This window comes from Diceros bicornis, chromosome 9 (assembly GCF_020826845.1).
Source record: "Diceros bicornis minor isolate mBicDic1 chromosome 9, mDicBic1.mat.cur, whole genome shotgun sequence".
NCBI classification, from domain to species: Eukaryota; Metazoa; Chordata; class Mammalia; order Perissodactyla; family Rhinocerotidae; genus Diceros; species Diceros bicornis.
In genome coordinates, this window is record NC_080748.1 from 26,389,446 (window position 1) to 26,409,757 (window position 20,312).

Here is a 20,312-nt window from a genome sequence, read left to right on the forward strand (position 1 = left end):
GCTTTATTTTATGATTTAGAACAACTTTTCAGAGTACTAATTATAATGTATGACAGAATATGGGGGATACTCTCAACTTTTCAAACTCATCTCACAGATCAAGGATGCTGAAAAGTTTGAATGATTTGTTCAAAACTATATAACAAATACATTTTTAATTTTCCTCGCCAGCCATCAGATCTTGAGATCAGATTATCAGATTGTTCTTAAAGAAACTCTTTCTCCAAAAGAGATCTGAAGAAAATATAACAAAATATTAACACTGGTTGATTGTGGGGGTTGGGTACAAATAATATTTGTAGTTTTTTTCCTTCTGAGTTTTTCTGTACCATTAAATTTTTTAATTAAAAAAATTGCTTCACCTGCCCATGTAGTTTCATTTTCAAAGCAGATATATTATCAACTTTTATATATATCAGGTTTCCAAAAACTCTAGGCCTCAAATTTTTCTTTCTTTCTCTTTTTAATGACAGTAAGGCAAAACATAAAGTAATTCAGATTAAATTTCACATGGTCAAAGATGTATGCAATTCTCTAGAAGTCTTGGTAGTTCCTTCATATCCAACTCTTCCCCCAATGAACTACATTCAGTAAATCTTAAAATAATGGAAGGTTTAAAAACAAAACCAAAAATTTTAAAAACAAGAAAAAACCAATAAGATCTCTCATGCCTCAACCTTAAAAAGGCCCCTTCATCAAAATACACATAAGCAATTCCACATGACTTGTTTCACCTCTTGACCAGAACAAAAATATGTGAAATACTTTTCTTTATGTCAGTTCTGTATACAAGAACAGCATACTGAGACAGATGCCTCTTTCCATGAAGATCCAAAGGGAAATGCACAATATTTTGAAGTTTACAACTGTTATTTAGAGCCAGTCAAACAAGATAAGTATAGGGCGTGCACTTTCTATTACAGCAGAACTTCCAAAAGTTAGGCAATGTTGAGAAGTGAAAGAGATGAGGACAGCAGTTCAGATAATGATTCAAAAAATGGTCAGGGGTCCAGGGTGCAAGACGGAAGGAATGAGAGAGAGGGAAGCTCTTGTTTTGAAACACAGGGTAGCTAACAAATGCCAGTGTGTTAATACTGTTTCTGAATCTGGGTTTCTCGGTTTTGGTTTAAGATAACTGTAGTTATATGGCTATCATAAGAATTTTGGAAAATGAATTAATTGCATTTTCAATTTACGTTAACTTGGTAAAATTAAAATGAGTTGTAATTATTCCTCATTACTTTAGCTTTCAGAAACGGTTACGAGCTACTTCATTTGTCACCCACGAAAAGATTACTGCTCCTGCCAAGCTCAGCATCAGGGAATGTCTTTAATGGGGCTGCTTTGATAAAACCTTGGCGCCACACATCCTTCAGATCCAAAATGGAGCTCTAAGTCTGGCCAAGTGTGGATTTAGTAGACCCCTCAAATGTGAAATGCAATCAAAGAGGTTTTCCCCCTTTCTCACCGTAGGCTTACGCTTCTTGGAACCACCACTTTCTTGGTCCCAGAAGAACTGTCATAGTTGGCCAAACTGTTTATGACCCCAAACAACCACAACTTATCAGCCTGTTGTTTTGGTTCCCACACTATGTTTCCATATTAACCCTGAAACTACTGGGCTGATTTTTTGAGACACTGATGCTAAGTTTGTATAGCAGTTCTAACCTGTCAAAACAGTTAAATTGCCAAATTGCTACTTCCTTCTAGTTCCATCTCTTAAGCTCAGGCTACCATCATCTCCTGCCTAGACCACTGCAGCAACCTCCACGGACCCGGCCTTACCTTCTCCAATATATTCTCCACACTATAGCACTGCTCTGCTTAAAACTTTGCTGACACTCCACTACCATTAAGTAAAGTCCAGCCACATATAAGGCCCTTCACCATCTGAACCCTCGCCCAGCATTCCCACCCATTCCTTCCTTACCAACTAAAGGCATCCCTGGCATCCTATTCTCCGGCTACATTGAACTCCTTGGAACCTCCTAAACATAACAAAGTTTTCCTTACATCCATGCCTCTATTATGCTGCTAGTCTGACTTATCCTTCAGGACTCCACCAAGAGGTCATTTCCCCCAGAAAAGCAACTCAATACCCACCTACCCCCACTCCCCACCCAACCAGGCCAGGTTATAAACCTGTCCTGTGCATCCCCACAAAACCCAGAGTTCCCTTCCATTACGCCCCACTGTCATTGCCCTACTTGTCATTTGCCCCCGTCAGATTTGAAGTGAAGTGAGGGAAAGGATAGTCTTATTTACAGTCATGCGTTGCTTAGTGACAGAGATACTTTCTGAGAAATACCTTGTTAGGCGATTTCGTTGTTGTGCAAACATCATAGAGCGTACTTACACAAACCTAGATGGTATAGCCTCCTACACACCTAAGCTATATGGTACTAATCTTATGGGACCACCATCGTATATGCAATCTTTTATTGACGGAAATGTCATTACGTGGCGCATGACTGTATAAGTATCCCCAGAACCTAGCACTAGTGCTCAACACATGCTTCTTAATAGGTGCTCACTAAATGCTTCTTGAATCAGTAAAGGTACCGGTTTTATGTAATTTTACAAATGAGAAATCTGAGGCAGAAAGCAATTAAGTGACTTACCTAAAAACACAGACTAGTTCAAAGAAGAACTGAGACTAAAGCCCAAGCCTCATGATTCCCGGCCCTGCAGAAGACAGGCCGCCATATCTCACTGGTTGGAACGGCAAAGACTGAACAATACAACGCAACAGAGGACTAGTATTGACAAGTGGGAGCAAATCTGAATGACAGTTTCCCCTATGACTGACATAGAATAAGTATTACATTTAGCGGGCCTTTAAGTAGCTACGTTCTCAGACAAATGCCCAGCCTTTCTAGCAGCATAAGCCTGATTTCAAAGGCCATATACTATACCTCTTTCCTCTGTCACATGTCGCAGTAACTTCTCAAGTTCAGGAAGTTTCAGCAACAAGACGCAATTTGGAAACATGTCATCCACCACAACTTGATCTAGGGGCTGAAACTTTCCCTGAAAAGAGACTTTAGTCAATCAGAAAGCAAGTATTCCAGTCAACAAACACACACATTAAAAAAAACAGAAAAAGATATATCACATCATGCCTGGTCCTTTAAACTTAGTTCAAAGCCACTTGTTTCACCCAAGCAATTCCTAAACTGGGACAGGCTCCAGAACTGATTTCCTTTAGGAAGCTCTTGACAGCACTGGGGTTCCAATCAGCACACCACCTACCTCAAGGGTATAGTCACTGGATGAAATAGGGGAGCAAAATTCTGGAAAGTGCCGGAGGCTAAGGAAACTTGCCAACACGGTAGAGATTGCCTAGAGCTGGTCCAATCCATTCCATTTGAGGAAGAACCAGCTGAGGTTACAGAGCAGGAGTCTTGACCATCACCCAGGAATAAGCCCAGATCAAGCCCAGAGCAAATATCTCCTCTCCTCATCCTTACTCCAGGACTGAACAGAGAAACACGACAACAAAAAGAAAAACACCCAAGGTGAATTTACTCTCGTCAGAGCTGTCTGGCACTGCTTCCAAATGTAGAACATAATAAAAGAAAACGTAGCTAGAGGGATAAGTACAATGAAGTGGCAGACACATTAAATTAGGCTCAGCTAGATAAGTCTATAAGGCTCGGTGGCCAATGGGCCAGCGTGCAGAACATAAGAATTGCGAATATTCTTCTTCTCAATTAGGTTTAGTTTTTCTTAACTCTACCAGTAGCATGGAGGGGTGAAGTCTGTCTAAATCATTAGTCCCCTGACTTGGGGATACCAGACTTCATAAAACATATGGTTTTGTCCATGTCCTGCTTCTAGCCCACTCTACTTTTCTGTTTTAGTGACAACTTCATTTGAAGACAGAAAAACCATGTCTGATCAGTTTTCCTCCTGTGAATGCAGCTTTCTCTGGTTTTAAGGATGAAATCTTATCATTCATTCAGTAGCACCTGCGAAAGCTTGCCATACTTTCTGTTAGGTTAACAAGTGGCAAGAAATGCCTCAATTTAAATGTTCTCTTTTTCCATCATATAGTAAGAATAATTCACAGATCTCCCCAGTCTTATTGTCTTTAGATTTCTACTTTATATTCTTCCATGATCAACAAATATTTAACTATTTTAAAACAATATTCTACTTATATATAATGGACTACCATGTAGTCATGACATAATAATCTCATAATTAACTGTTTCATTCTTGTTTTCTTCACCGTATACATAAAAAGGAAATGCAATAAGCAACTAGCTTTGAATACCAAGTTAGTAACAGTTGGGGTAGCTAGAAAGATGAATTATTTTTACTGATGTTAAAACAAATCTTATTAAAAAACAATAGCTCGGGCCAGCCCGGTGGCGCAGCGGTTAAGTGTGCACGCCCCACCTCGGCAGCCCGGGGTTCGCAGGTTTGGATCCCAGGCGCACACTGACACACCGCTTCTCAAGCCATGTTGTGGCGGCGTCCCATGTAAAGTAGAGGAAAATGGGCACAGATGTTAGCCCAGGGCCAGTCTTCCTCAGCAAAAAGAGGAGGATTGGCATCAGATGTTAGCTCAGGGCTGATCTTCCTCACAAAAAATAAAAAATACAATAGGTAAACATTTCAAAAGTGTGTACCAATGTATTTTTTAACTAAATAGGAAAAGATCACATCTAAAATGTAGGGAAAGAAAAACCCAAACATCTCATGAGTGACTTTAAGGGGTATTTCTAGTATTTGAGAAGAGAAAGATGGTTTACAATGAAAGCCGACCTCCACCTTGAGCAGGATTTCTGCTTCATTCAGCATCTGTCAACCTGAATCAGCCACAGGACTCCTAGAAGGCCAAGGTAGGGGTTAATCCACCAGAGTTAGGGTCTTAATGGGAAATAGGGAAACATTACCAAAAAATGGGGGGAGACTCTTTAAATGTTCATCAATGCAGATACTAAGGCTGGTTGGTGGCTTTCTCTCTGTTAATGCATCCTAGAAAACAAATGGGAGCCAATTGAAGTTTTCAACTTCCTCCTTGAATACTGCCAGGGCCTTCCTGGTGGTGACTAGAACCAGTTCTGTTCATTAGAGACACACGGCTTACTAGCCTCACTGCTTGTATGCCCTAATTATACTGGCTACCATGGTAGCTTCCAGATAAGGGGAAATATGATTACACTAAGGAATAAAACTTCACTAATCCACATTAAAGCACAGAGGAATTAGGAAAGAAGGAAAATAAAAGAAGCTAAGCTGTATCTGGAGAAAGCATGAATTAACGTTTTAAGTCAGTTTTATTACTCTCAGTATTTATAGCAAATTAAATTGATATAGTCACAAATCGGCAGTTTTGGAAATTAGGTCTAAGATGAACCTAGAAGCACTTAAACTATATGCAAATATGAGAGTACAAAAAACCAGATTCTCCTAAGCAGTTTAAATAACACTTATTCCTTAAAGTTGTTAATTCAAAGGCTGTCAAACTGTGATTGGTGGATCCATGGGAGTCCCCAGTACCCTTTCAGGAGGTCCACAAGCTCAAAATTGTTTTCATAATAACGCTAAGATGCAATTTGCGCTTTCACTGTGTTGACATTTGCACTGATGATTCAAATGCAAAAGTGGGTAAAACTGCGGGCTCCTTAGCATCAGTCAGGGTGACGGCCACAAACTGTCCTAGTAGCCATTGTGTTCTTCACTACCATGTACTAGCAGTTAAAACAAAAGCCAGCTTCACTTAAAGATGTCCTTGATCAAGGAGTAAAAGCAATTACTTTTATTTAAATCTTGACCCTTGAGTGCAAGTCTTTTAAATACTCTGTGTGATGAAAGTAAAGTGTTGCTAAAGCACTTCTGCTGCCTACCAAGGCACAGGGATTACCTCACGGAAAAGCACTGGTGTGACTGAGTTGTGAGTTGAACTAGCTGCTTTTTTCGTGGATACCATTTTTACTTGAAAAACCCACTATGAACTACGATTATTCAAACCTGGGTATTTTGCAGAACATAAATGAAGTGACTGTCACTTCAACGGAAAGATTGACGGTACTTGTAGCCAATGATCAAATGTGAACTTTCAAGCAAAAATTAGAACGGTAAAAAATTTGTATCTGTCACTATGACAGCTTCCTAATACTTAAAGAGTTTTCTGATGAGATCAGTGGTGATGGTAAGAAAGGTGAGTGTGTGTGTGTGCGCGCGCGCACGCATGTGTATGTAATGAGATGTGTCAACATTTGGAAGATCTGCATAATTCAGTGAAACAATATTTTCCAAAGGACCAATGCATGATATTACAAAGTCATACATGAGTAAAAGACCCATTCTCAGTGCAAGATAGACGAATAGATTTTAATGTAAGAGAACATGTAAAGTTCATTAACAAGGTTTCAGATTCCACATTGCAATTAACTTTTAAGAAACTACCTCTTGTTGATTTTTGAAGGAATATCAAAGAAAAACATCCACAATTGTCTGAAAAAGCTATTATCCTATTCCTCCCTTTTCTGACTACATATCTGTGTAAGGCTGCATATTCTTCATATACTTCCACCAAAACAATACATGGACAGACTCAATGCAGACCCAGACATGAGAATCCAGTTGTCTTCGATTAAGCTAGATATCAAAGAGATTTGCAAAAATGTCAAACAATGCCACACTCTTCAGTGAATTTTGTCGTTTGTTTAATTGAAAATGTGTTATTTATGTTAAGATGTACTGGGCTTATTATTTTTATTTTTAAATAAATTAATAAAATTATTTTTAAATTTCTCAGTTTTAATTTCTAATGTAGTAAATATTGATAGATAAAACCCACAGGGACAAAAAGCTCTTTGGGATCCTTAATAATTTTCAGGAGTGCAACCGTATCCTGAGACCAAAAAGTTTCAGAACCTCTGGCTGAAACTATTGGTATTAATAAACTCTGTCTTTATAGTACAAAGGTAAATTTTATTCATCTGAGATTTCTTAGTCTCAACTAGAGCTTCCTCATTAATGAGCTTTTACTAGATAAGCCCCAGTTCACCTATTTCACAGCCTCTCACAAAGAAGAAAATGAAAGAAAATAAGTCTTCTTTTCTTCTCTTAAGGCCTGAGATCAATTTCTTAACATTTGTATCGTACTTCAGAACTAATGAGTACTTAGTGACCAAATTTTCATTGGTAGGCTGTGTCGAACAAGTACGACACAGTGTGGAGGGTTGGGCAGTTCTCAGAGGTCCCAGGTCAGCTCATCCAAGACCAGGTGCTGGTTCTCAGGGCTGCGCACAGCGCTCTAATCCACACCAGCACACGTGATATGTGTGTTCTACACCAACCAAACTAAATCTGAATTGTGGGGAATCTACATTAAAAGGATCATTAAAAGGAGAGAGAGGAGATCAAGCAAAAACCAATCTATTCTGTTTCCTCTGTATCCCAAACTGGGAAACTCACCTCTTTATCAGCCTTTATAAGGTAGTAGAGAAGCAGAAATAGAGGGTCCATGGGTGTGGCAAAGTGGAGAAGACCTCCTATAGATTAAAAAGAGAGCAAAGAGAATTCAATGTCTAGGAAAGATAACTTAGTTATTTCATCTTAATCCCAACGTGGAAACCTTCCACTGAAAAATATATGTGAAATTCCAAATTCAGAAACTCTTCTTACACAGGCCCAAGATTCTATGTGATTCTCTCAAAAGGCAGAATGTGGTCCATGAGATTTTACTCCAAAGAGCTTCCAATCCCTGTGTGGAGAGGAGAGCCAAGGCACTGAAATCTATCTTTAACTTTCCATTTCTTCTTTATAAATCATTTTTAACAAAGCCCCCTCCCAAAAAAAAAGCAGGGGTTGAGGGGAATATAGACAGAATGTGACCCAGGCAAACCTGTGTAAGTCTATCGATAAAGCTGCAGTAAAACGTAATTTCCTGTGCTTTTGAAGACAAAGCCATGGGAAAGCAGTATTATTCTCTCTGTACATAGCTCCTCCGATGGTCTGCAGGCTCACAGCTCTGAATTGCCAATGACTCAAAGCTCAGAAGGTCATTACCCACTCCAGACCCTACCCCAGCTCCCTACCCCAAAGAAAAAGACAAGAGGGCAGGAGGCTAACAAGTCTGAGCATAAGAAACTGAAAACTCTGCAGTAAGATTAATGGTGCTCTCCAGGATAGGAAAAAACGCAAATCAAACAACTAGCCTACCCAGTCCCCACTCTTTTTTCCTCTATCAACTCCCCTCCAGGCATCCCAGACTCCTTCTTCTGTGGAAGTGAATCAGAAGAGGTATTTCATCAAATGGAACAATAAACAATTCATTTATCTCCATACTTAATATTTTGGTTTCAGGAAACTCATGTACTTACCTTTATTCTCTAACAGAGCAACCTACCTATACAGCCAAGAAATTCTAACCATAAATTACATATATGAATCCATTTCATAGTAAGTAACAAAAATTTAAGGAAGTAATTTCATATTATGATATTAGTTGATTATTTTTTAAAAAGTAGAATAGAAATTTATGAAAACAACCTGTCAGAAGCTCTAAGCTCATTTTATATGAGGCGTCCATTATATTTAGAAATTAGGAACAGGTTTCTAGGTCTGAAAACAATATCTTGGTGGCCGTTTTTAAAAACAGCTCTGTCTTCAAGTTAAGTTTAAAAAGAAGACAATGATGAAAAAAGCAGGTACCTTTGCTATGAACCTAAAACTACTCTAAAAAATAAGGTCTATCAAAAAAAAAAAAAAAGCAGATGCCAACTCAGATAGTCTGGAAGAGATGATCAATCACTGCCTCCCAATGTTTTCCAGTTTCATCTGGATATTACTGTATCTATCCAGCGAAACCCAATTGCAAGTGTATTACATTAGAAGTTGGAACTCTCATATATTGCCAAATGAACAAGCATAGCAGCAACAATAAAAGGGAATATACACTTTCCACCTGTCAGGCTATACACAAACTACCATTGCATTTCAGCAACTGAAAATCACTTCAATTCTTCTCATGCACATAGGTATATGAAATTCATCACCAGCAATAAACACTTCTTCTGGAATGTCTTAGAAGAAAGGTAAAGTGGCCTTGTTACCTTAGCACAGTCAACAGAAAGTAGAGAGCTTAGAAGAAACAGAAAGCACTCTCTGGAAACAATGAGAGAATACGTAGAGGGAAGGTAGAATGCCTCAACTATCCTATGACTCCCACCCAGAACCATCAGAACAACATGAGGTATCCTTTCCCCTTCTGAGTCAACACTGCCTCCAGAAAAAAGGAATATTAAAATAAAATGGAAGTTTGGGATTGGGAGGTGTGTGTGTGTGTGTGTGTGTGTGTGTGTGTGTGTGTGTGTGTGTGTGCTGGGCGGATATTGGCAATAGTAATTTATACAACACAGCAATAAAAAAATCTTTGTTCTATTCTCTTTTGGAAGCTATATCAGTATTCATTTTCAAGGAAATAAGATGTTAAAAACTTGAAAATCCATAAATGTGGCTAACAGAAGAGCAAAGAGTTTCCAGTCAACACAATGTGCACTCCACGGTACAAAGGTCATCTAACTTCTAAGAATGTGTTGTGTTTTAGGAGACAAATCAGAGTTGTTAAAAATTTCCTACCATCTAAGACATATAGGTATGGGATTGATCTAAATTTGCTCGAATTATCTTTCCTTTCTCCTTGATTAAACCCTGCTCTGATACCAAGGAAGAAAAAAACCATGGACTAAACTCCAAACCAGGCAGACAGACCTGTCCGCCCATGCGTGAAGGATGGAAAAGTTAGAGTATGTGTTTAGTTAATGAAAATATATACACTAGTCACTTACCTGATTGAACTGACTGATTTATAAACCAAGAATGGTGTTTTTCCTTGAAAACTTTTATTTCAAACAGCTGCTGTAGACACATATTGAACAAGTAAATGGCTCCTTCCCCTGTTAAGACAAATCTGTTTTTTATTTGTAAGTTTTCTCACACATACAAAAAAATCAAGACTATCCAATAGTTCTGAGGAATGTTCCTAATATGAACATAAACATACATAGATATATTCTATACAAACTGACTCCAAGGAAAGCTTATAGCTATTATATACAGATGCTTGTTTTCCAGCTCCATAATCCTCACTGAACTTAAACCAATAAATAAAAAAGTGCAAATCATTTATCCTAACTGCTACAAAGCCTCTCACTAAATCTTCCATCAGATCAGGAGGGAAAACGTATTCTTAAACTACCTAAACCTAATGGTTCAGCCAGATGAACTGAGCTGGCATGTAGGTCCCTGTCCCCAGGGCAGAGTGTGGCTCCCCACACATGGGGCCCAAGATAGGAACTGAGCCTGCAGACCCCGAAGGCTGGCTCTAAGTGAGACAGGCAAGGGCCCTTCAATGCATGATTTTTTTTTTCCTAAACATAGCGAAATCAATGACCCTGAGTTTGATTCTATTTCCACCACATGGTGGGCTTGTGCCCTTGGAGAAGTTACATAAACCTTTCTGTGCCTCTGTTTCCATATCTGTAAAATGGGAGCAATACTGAACCTACCTCACAGGGTTTTTATAAAGATTAAAAAGACAGAATACATGTCAAGTTCCTATAACAGTACTTGGCATATATTAAGTGCTTGGCAAATATTAGCCTTTATTTTTCCACAGTCAATGTAGCAAACATAGACATTTGTTCCTCTGTTGTCTATGGACATTTAGATAAAACAGAAATTTTACAAGAAGGCTGACTTTTTTGGTACCTTTACTTTTGTTAAATGCTTTAAAACATTTACTGTTACCTAAAACTTCTCTTGAAAAAATATTTTTCACCTCAACTTAGTCTTATGCATAATTAGGAGTTCCAAATAACATATCTGACCAACTATACTCAATTTCATTTTGAAGGAAAGAAAACTGAAGGAAGCTAGGAATTTTTTTCTCTCTTGTTGCTTCTATTTATATGTCTTTCCAACAACAATAACAACAAAGCACTACTTATTGGCTTTCCCTTGCTTTTACTATTCAGTATTATAGTCACCAGGAGAATGCTCTAATTTGCTAAGTATCAGATGTCTACTCAAAACCTTATAAAATTAATAATAAACTTATAACATAAATTTTATAAAATAAATTAATGGAAAAACAATTCCATATAGAGATAAATAGTATCATCAATATTACTATATATTTATAGTATATTTTAATATTTTTGCCTAAAAATTAGAAGACAAAACAGAAAATACACTGAATTTAAAGTTAAAGTTATTTCTGATAAAATATGTATCTCTTCAATATACAATGATTTTAATACAAAAAAAATTACCCCTTGACAGGGAAAAAATGTAGTACTTTTTGGTCAGAACAAAATAAGGAAAGTACAGCTAAAAATGAAACTACTCAAAATCTTAGCATGTCAAGTAAAAGCTTTCTCTCTCTCTCTTTTTTTTTACTCTGGTTGTTTATTTTACTTTATAACATAAAATGAATAAAAATGGAAGCTAATGTTGGATAACTACTCTAAGAAAAGTTGCCTTAAGAAAGTCAAAGAAAATTAGTCTGTTTTCAGAGAGAAATCAAACACGCCGCTTTTTTGTTTTGCCAGCATTTCTGATGAATGAACAGTTCTATGGATTAAAACTATAAGAAGAAATAAAAAATGTTTAGGTCGAGTGAATTATCTGAGAAGACTAGTCATGTCATTATCTTGCTTCTGTCACCCTGCAATGCCATCTTACCTTTAAAAGCTATTCAGGAAGAAGAAACATACGAAGGCAAATAAGTATATACCCCTTTCAGCCACAATGTTTAAAAAAACGTTCAAGTTACCATTATCGGAGGAGAGGCGAGGGGAGGTGAACCTACCTGAACATGGATTAACCAATTTTACAAACATAAGCCCACTTTTCATCTTCTTTGAAGCATCTTTTAAACATTCTGAAAAGAAATGATGAGTTTGTAAAATTAAAAGACATTTGCTTTGTTGCTCACCTTATTTACTTTACCCTGTTTTTCTTTATTCTGTTTATATGATTTTTCTTTCTAAAATTTTTAACTCAATTCTATTGCCTACAAGCTGTGTGGTCTTGAGCAAACTGTCAATTTCTCCATAAGGTGCAGTGGAATTTTAGGTAGTTTTAATTTATTTCTTTTAGTGATGAGGAGCAGGACTCTGAGTCAGATGGCCTGGGTTATATATCACCTTGGCTCAATCATCTGACAGCTTTGTCATCTTGGACAAGGTTCTTCATGTCCTGTCTCAGTTGTCACATTTATGAAATGATGCTGATAACATATATACTTGCCTTTAAAAGGATTAAATGAGCTAGTCTGTTGAAAGTTCTTAACATATTCAGACAAACAGAAACACATAATAAATTATAGTTATTATTACTAGAATTATTATTTTTATTGTTACTATTTTTATGAAATAGAGCATTTTTTAAACAAATATTTACTAGTCATTTATATTTTTGGCCCCTAATTGAGGAATTTATATTTTGCCCCTAATTTATATTTTGTGCCCCTAAGTGTGATTACCTAATCACATCCTCTGCCCATTTTTCTAGTGTGGTATTCATCTTTCTTTTACTGCTTTATGAGGAGTCTTTATACAGTAAGGATATCAACTCTGTTTTTAATGATTTTTTTTTTGGTCATATTGAAGACATAAAATCTTTGTGTAATCATATTGATATTTTCCATTATGGTTGTACCCTTTGTTTCATCTTAGAAAGGCCTTCTCTTCCTCAAGATTCTGTGAATTGCCTATGTTTTCTCCTAATACCTTTATATTGTATCTTTAACTTATCTGGAATATATCTGGGTATAAAATATGGGGAGGAGATCCAACTTTAATTTTTTTTTCAATGAGTTGTCCAGTTGTACCAACACCATCTACTGAATAACCCATCATTGAAATAATTCCCTTATGCTAAATGTTTAAAATACATTTATAAGTCTGTCTATGGACATCCTATTTTGGTCCATTAATCTGTGTCTATATTAGCACTAGTACTTCAACATTTTAATTATTATAGTTTTAAAATACATTTTAATAACTAGTGATGTAAGTTCCCTCATTATGTTTCCTCTACAATATTTCACTGACAAAGTTTTAATCATATAGATCAAAACATAAAGACTACAACAATTTTATTTATAACATCTTTCACACATTTTGAGTGACACATTCATAGAACTCTTTTAAAGACTCTCTCCAAAAGGAACAAAGGGGGTCTGACTAAGAAATGAACAGAGCAACAACCTACCAAAGAGCAAATCAGAAAACTTCAGGAAAAAGAAGGGAACTTTTCACTTTTATTTTCTATAGCCCCCTACTCCCTTCACTCCACTTCAGATCTTCATAAACTTAAATGAAGCAAACATGTTTAGAAATTGGCTTACTCATAAATGGTTAAAATACAATTTTCTTCTTAAAATAATAGTGACATTAAATATATAAAGAAAAAAACCCTAATTTAGAGATTTCTACTTGTGACCAAAGGGAGTAATGGGAAGCTAATTTACCCTCCCACCTGAAACAATAAAAAAAAAAGACAAAATATGTGAGACAACTATTCTCAAGACACTGGACATCGAGCCATGGAGGACAGTGATCCCTGAGAGAGGAGGAACAGCTGTGGTGAGCCCTATGAACACCCCAGCTTACTGCCTCGAGAGAGTTTCCAGGTCGCAGTGCAGAACCAAGAACCCAGGTGAAGCCTGGAAGACTCGCTGAACTGAAGAGATGGAGCTGAGAGTTCTGGAGACACCATGGCTAGCGTTCACAGGTCAGCATACAGGAAAGGAGAGAGCTAGAAAGAAAGAAAACCCCAGGGATCTACAAAGTATAACTTGAATATTCAACAGAGTGCTGATCAGTGCATGCATATGATGACCTTACCTGAGGGCTAGGAGAAAAACCCTCTGAACCGATTAGAGGGAACAGTAGCTCACATTCACTCAGGGCCCTGAACTGGGCCTGTTCCCAGACAGACTGGAAAACCTCATAATTCAGACAGCACTGGGTAGCATACTCAAAAGGGTCTTGCCCGAGTAGCAGGGAATAAATAAGCATAGACTAAATGCTGCACTGGTTCCACTAAACTAATTTTAAAAGCAAGACCTAAATGGTTCATACTGTTTCCGAGTACCTTCACTGTGTCCTAGAACGAAGCTCAAGATTATTTACAGGAATACAAAAATATTCATCAGCCAAAAATGTAAATGTCTGGCATCTAATCAAATATTACTAGGTATTCAAAGAAGCAGAAAAATATGGCCCACAATGAAAAAAAAAAAAGAAATCAATTATTGAGAGAAGGGTATTGATACTAGACACAGATGTCAGAATGAACAGACAACAGCATTAAAAACAGTATTCCTCATGCACAAAAAACTAAGTAGAGACATAGAAGATTTTTTAAAAAGACCCAAATTGAGATGAAAAATAGACCAGATAGGATTAATGGCAGAAGAAAAGATTAATGAACTTGAAGACATAGCAACAGAAACTATCTAAAATGAAAACACAGAGAAAAAGAATTAGAAGTAAAAAAAAGAGTATCAGTAACCTGTGGGGCAACTTCAAGCGACCTAATAATATATGTGTAACTGGAGTGCCAGAAAGAGGACAGGGGGCACAGAAAAAATATTTGAAGAAAGTATGGCTGAATATTTTCAAATTTGATGAAAAAGATAAACCCACATATCCAAGAAGTTCAATAAACCCAAAGCACAAGACATAGGAAAAAACTAAACAACAGAATCAGTAGTTCAAAACCAGTAATAAAGAGAAAATCTTAAAAGCAGACTGAGAAAAAAGGACACATTATATACAGAGGAACAAAGCTAAAAATGACAGCAAATTTCTTGTCGGAAACAACACAAGGCAGAAAACAATGGAGAAACATCATTCAAGTGCTAAAAGAAAACATGATAAACTCAGAGAAAATACCCTTGAAAAAATGAAAGTGATACATAGACTTTCTCAGACATACAAGAGCTGAAATAAATAATTGCCAACAGATACACACTACAAGGAATGCTAAAGGAAGTATTCCTTTTTGGCAGAAGAAATATGATAACCAGATGAAAATATAAATCTAAACAAAGCAATGAGGAACACTGGTAATGGTAACTGCAGGGGTAAATAAATAAGAATTTTTCTTATTATTTAAATCTCTTTAAAGATCATTGACTAAACAAAAATAACAGTTTAGTGCAGGGTTTATAACATATGTATAAATAAAATGTATGACAACAATACATAAAGGCGAGGAGGGGAGGCATGAAAGCATACTACTGTAAAGTCCTTATGCTCCATGCGAAGTGGTGTAACATCATGTGAAGGTAGATGTTTTCAACATATCTATACAATAAAACCTAAAGTAGCCAGGAAAATTTCAAAACAAAAAATGCTGTCACTAATAAGACAACAAAGGAGATGAAATAGAATCATAAAAAATACTCAGTCCAAAAGAAGGCAGAAAGGGCATAAAAGAAGTACAAAGAACAGGTGAGACAAACAGAAAACAAACAGCAAGATGGCAGACTCAAACCTAACCCTACCAATAATCAGACTCCACACAAATGGTCTGTACACTCCAATCAAAAGGCAGAAATTGTCAGACTGGATAAAGAAGTGAGATAAAACTGTATGTTCCTATAAGAAACACACTTTGAATACAAAGACACAAGTAGCTTAAAAGTAAAAGGAAGGAAGAAGATATATCATGCTTATGCTAACACTAATTAATAGAAAGATGAAATGGCTCTGTTAATAATGAATATTACTAGCAATAAAGAAGGTCATTTCATAATGATGGAAGGATAGAGAGGAAATAATCCTAAATGTTTATGCTCACAAACACAGACCTTCAAGATGCACAAAGTAAAAACTGATAGAACCTTCTGCCCCATCTCTAACCCCTGGCAACCACTGATCTGTTCTCCATCTCTATAATTTTGTCATTTTGAGAATGTTGTATAAATGGAACCATACAGATTCAATTTTGAGAATCTTTTAAAAGACTTTCCTTTCTGCAACTTATAAAATTGTAAAGGATAAAGTTTAGCACTGTTAAAAACTTTTCCACAAAACTAAAACAGGTTGTGGTTTTCTCTCCTTTCCCCCTGCTGTTTCTCACTTTTCCAGCATCACATATCTTCATTATGTCTCAAGGCAGAGAGAAGGTGACCTCTCTCTTTTTCAGCAAGACACCCTTTATTTTCTTTCAGTACTACAGTAAATCTTTCACCTTTAACTCGGCAAATTATTATCGATTTCTTGTTTCCTTTTTTCAATAGAAAATTCTGGTTCTAGCGATCCTTGCCAGTTCTTCTTCAGCTTTCCCATTCCTTCAGAGCTTAAAATAATTAAAGTTTACAAATACCAAAAGTCTTAAAAATATATTTTTAATAACTATACAAGGGAAGCAGTGTTTCCATTTTTCCCAGGAAGAGTAGTTAAGTCCAGAGGATTAGCTATAGCCTAAAATGTCAAACTATAAGAACATTGGAATTACTGAGTACAAATAAATACTGACATTAATGTGTTCTGCTGCAAATGCCAGTGTTCTCTGAAATACGCTTTGAAATATATTAGTGTAGATAATGCTGAAATGTCTATTCAGTAGGGGAAAAAAGTCATCTTTTCTCACATTGCGTCGAGAAACAACTTGCTGTTGGACTGAATCTTTCCACACAGAATTCCAAGTGAAATGCTATACTCAAATTGTTTTGTCTCTCTTTAACTACGGAATGCATTTCAAAATTAGCCTCTCCTGCCCACTTCATTCATTCATTTATCTACTATTGATTAACAAAAATAGACCCAGCCCCTACCGACTGGGAGCTTATGGACGTTCCATGGAAGAGACAGATATTAAATCGAACAGTCACACACACAAAGATAGACTGCAAATGTGACAACTGCTAAAAAGAAGAAATACATGGAAAATGAGACCTTATGAAAGAGGATATAACATAGATGAGAAAGTCTGGGAAGGCTTCCTGTGCCCGGCATTGGTTAAGTTCTTTGCTTTGATGGCTAAAGAGTCAAAGGAATTATGCATTCTCTTCACCAGCTAAATCTTTAGTTGGCTCCTGGGCCCAACCCAGTCCTCAGAAGGGTTCTGTTTGATATGCACATTTTAAAAATAATTTGAATTAGGTGCCAATATTTGGAAATCAGATGATTTTACATGAAGTGCAGACTTTAAATATATTTTCCCTAAATATGAAAAAAATTATTAGGCAAAGATTTTGCCTTGCACAATCAAAAAGCCTGGCAACAACAAACTCACTTTGTCAAAGGCAGCTACCAATCTCTAGTTCCTCTTTGTCCCATATAGCATCTTGTACACTCTGCTCGTGGTTAATGATTATCAAATGCCACGTCTGTCCTCGCTAAACTGCCTTCTCATTTGCTAGATTCTATGTATCCACAGGAGGACATAGCCAGTCTCAGGTGCTGAATAAATAACCATTTTGTAATAAATACGACCCTCTTATTGAATCTTTTTTATATTACCAATTTTCTGCTACCAGTTTAGGCACTATTCTAGGCACTGAAGATATAGTTGTGAATAAAATAAAGCTCCTGCCCTCACAGAAAGATTGCATTCAATTCCTTCATCTTCCCCTGCCTACTTCTTCTCCACTGCAGTCCATCAATCCCCACGCTCCGCCCTCACCTCTCAGTCATCCAGTTCTACAGGGCAGGGAATAGGACCCAGATCCGCCAGAACCTGGAGGCCCTGGGTCCAGAACTGTGCTGTCTAACAGAAGTAAAATGTATTCCACACATGTGAGCTACATGTGTAATTTAAAGTTTTCTAGGAGCCACATTAAAAATAGGTAAAATAAATTTTGATGATATATTTTATTTAACCCAATATATCTAAAATATTTTCATTTCAACATATAAAAAAAATTTCGTATGAAATATGTTAGCATGATGTTAGCTGTGGGTTTTGCAGTGATGCCCTTTATCAGACTGAGATATTCCTAATTCCTATTCCTAATTTGTTGAGTGTTTTTTATCATGAAAGAGTATTAGATTTTCTCAGTGCTTTCTCTGTGGCTATTGAGATGACTATGTGGTTTTGGGTCTTTATTTTATTAAAATGGTATATTACATTGATTGATTTTGGTTATGTTAAGCCAACCTTGCTTTCCTAGGATAAATCCCAATTGGTCATGGTGTGTAATCCTTTTTATATACTCCTGGATTTGGTTTGCTAGTTGTTGAGGATTTTTGCATTTTTGTTCATAAGGGATATTGGTCTGCATTTTTCTTTTCTTTGGATGTCTTTATCTGGTTTTAGTATCAGGGTAATACTGGCCTCGTAGAATGAGTTGGGAAGTGTTCTCTCTTTTCCCATTTTTTGTAAAAGTTGTAAATTCAATATTTAGTAGAATTCATCAGTGAAGCTATCTGGGATTGGACGCTGTTCTACAGAAAGGTTTTCATTGATTAACTTAATCTCTTTACTTCCTATAGGTCTATTCACATTGTCTATTTTTATCTTGAGTCAGTTTTGGTATTTTATGCCTTTCTAAGAATTTGTCCATTTCATCTAAGTTTACTATTTTACTGGTATACAGTTGTTCACAGTATTCCCTTATAATCCTTTTTTATTTCTGTAACATCAGTAGTGATGCCCCCTTTCATTCCTGACTAGTAATTTGAGTCTTCTCTCTTTTTGTCTTCATCAGTCTAGCTACAGATTTGTCAATTTTGTTGATCTTTTCAAAGGGGCCAACTTTGGTTTCAATGATTCTTCCCCCAGTTGTTTTTCTATTCTCTATTTCATTTATTTCTGTTCTAATCTTTGTTTCTTCCTTCTACTTGTTATGGGTTTAGTTTGCTCTTCTTTTTAGTTTGTTAAAGTAGAAGACTAGGTTATTGACTTGAGATCTTTCTTCCTTTTTAATATAGGCATGTACAGCTATACATTTTGCTCTAAACACTGTTTTATCTGCATCCCATATGTTTTTGATATATTGTGTTTCATTTTCATTCATTTCAAAGTACTTTCTAGTTTCCCATATAATTTCTTGTTTGACCCATTGGTTATTTAGGAGTGTGTTGTTTAATTTCCATATATTTGTGAATTCCCCAAATTTCCTTCTGTTATTGCCTTCTATTTTCATTTCATTATTTTTGGAAAGTGTATTTTTGTATAATTTCGATCCTTTTTAAATTTATTGAGGTTTATTTTATGGTCTAACAGAATATGGTTTGTTCTGGAGAATGTTTCATGTTCACTTGAGAAGAATGTATATTCCACTGTTGTTGAGTGGAGTGTTCTATAGATGTCTGTTAGGTCCAGTTGGTTTATAGTGTTGGTCAAGTCTTCTGTTTCCTTGATGATCTTCTTTCTAGTTGTTTTATTCATTACTGAAAGTGCGTTATTGAAATCTCCCAATATGATTGCTCAATTGTTTATACCTCCCTTCAGTTCTGTCAGTTTTGGGTTCATGTATTTTTACGCTCTGTCATTAGGTGTATATATGCTTACAATTGTTATATCTTCCTAACAGACTAACTTTGTTATCATTATAAAATATCCCTCTTTATGTTACCATTATAAAATATCCAGTAACAATTTTTGTCTTAAAATCTATTTCATCTCATATTAATATAGTGACTTCAGTTCGCCTTTGGTTACTGTTTGCATGCATATCTTTTTCCATCCTTTTATTTTCAACCTATTTGTGTCTTTGAATCTAAAGTATGTGTCTTGCAGACAGTATATAGTTGGGATCATGTCTTTTCCCCTCCATTCTGCCAATCTCTGCCTTTTAATAGGAATGTTTAATGCATTTACACTTAATGTAATTATTGATAAGGTAGGATTTATGTCTGCCATTAAACTCTTTGTTTTCTACGTCATATGTTTTTGTACATCTATTCCTCTATTCCTGCCTTCTTTTGTGTTAAATAGATATATTCTAGTGCACCATATTAAATCCCTTGTTATTTCTTTTACTATATTTGGGAATTATTTTCTTAGTGGTTGCCCTAGGAATTACAATTAGCAACCCAACTTACAACAATGTAGTTCAGATTAATACTAACTTGAAATTTTCAACAGTATACAGAAACTTTCCTTCGTTATATTCCTTTTCCTCCTGCCTCCTTTGTGCTATTATTGTCATACAAATTACATCTTTATATATTATAAGCCCATCAACACAGTTTTAGAATTATTGCCTTATGAAGTTGTATTTTAAATTAGATAGGAGAAAAGAATTACAAACAAAAATACATTTGTACTGTCTTTTGTATTTATCTATGTATTTATCTTTACCAGTCCTCTGTATTCGTCTTGCG

The 20,312-nt window shown here is 36.1% G+C and overlaps 1 protein-coding gene across 3 annotated transcripts in view; it reads right to left on the reverse strand.

The window, feature by feature from the left end:
- Positions 1-20,312, reverse strand: part of RNASEH2B (ribonuclease H2 subunit B) — a 75,583-nt gene that overhangs the window by 41,515 nt on the left and 13,756 nt on the right. For 2 of the 3 annotated variants that reach the window (XM_058548116.1, XM_058548114.1), the window contains exons 2-5: positions 11,834-11,905; positions 9,810-9,917; positions 7,435-7,511; positions 2,916-3,030 (exon numbers count right to left, since the gene is read on the reverse strand). In XM_058548116.1, coding sequence (XP_058404099.1) covers positions 2,916-3,030; positions 7,435-7,511; positions 9,810-9,917; positions 11,834-11,905 — 372 coding nt within the window. Of the gene's footprint in view, positions 1-2,915; positions 3,031-7,434; positions 7,512-9,809; positions 9,932-11,833; positions 11,906-20,312 lie in introns of those variants that run through there. The other variant, XM_058548115.1, reaches the window with a different exon arrangement.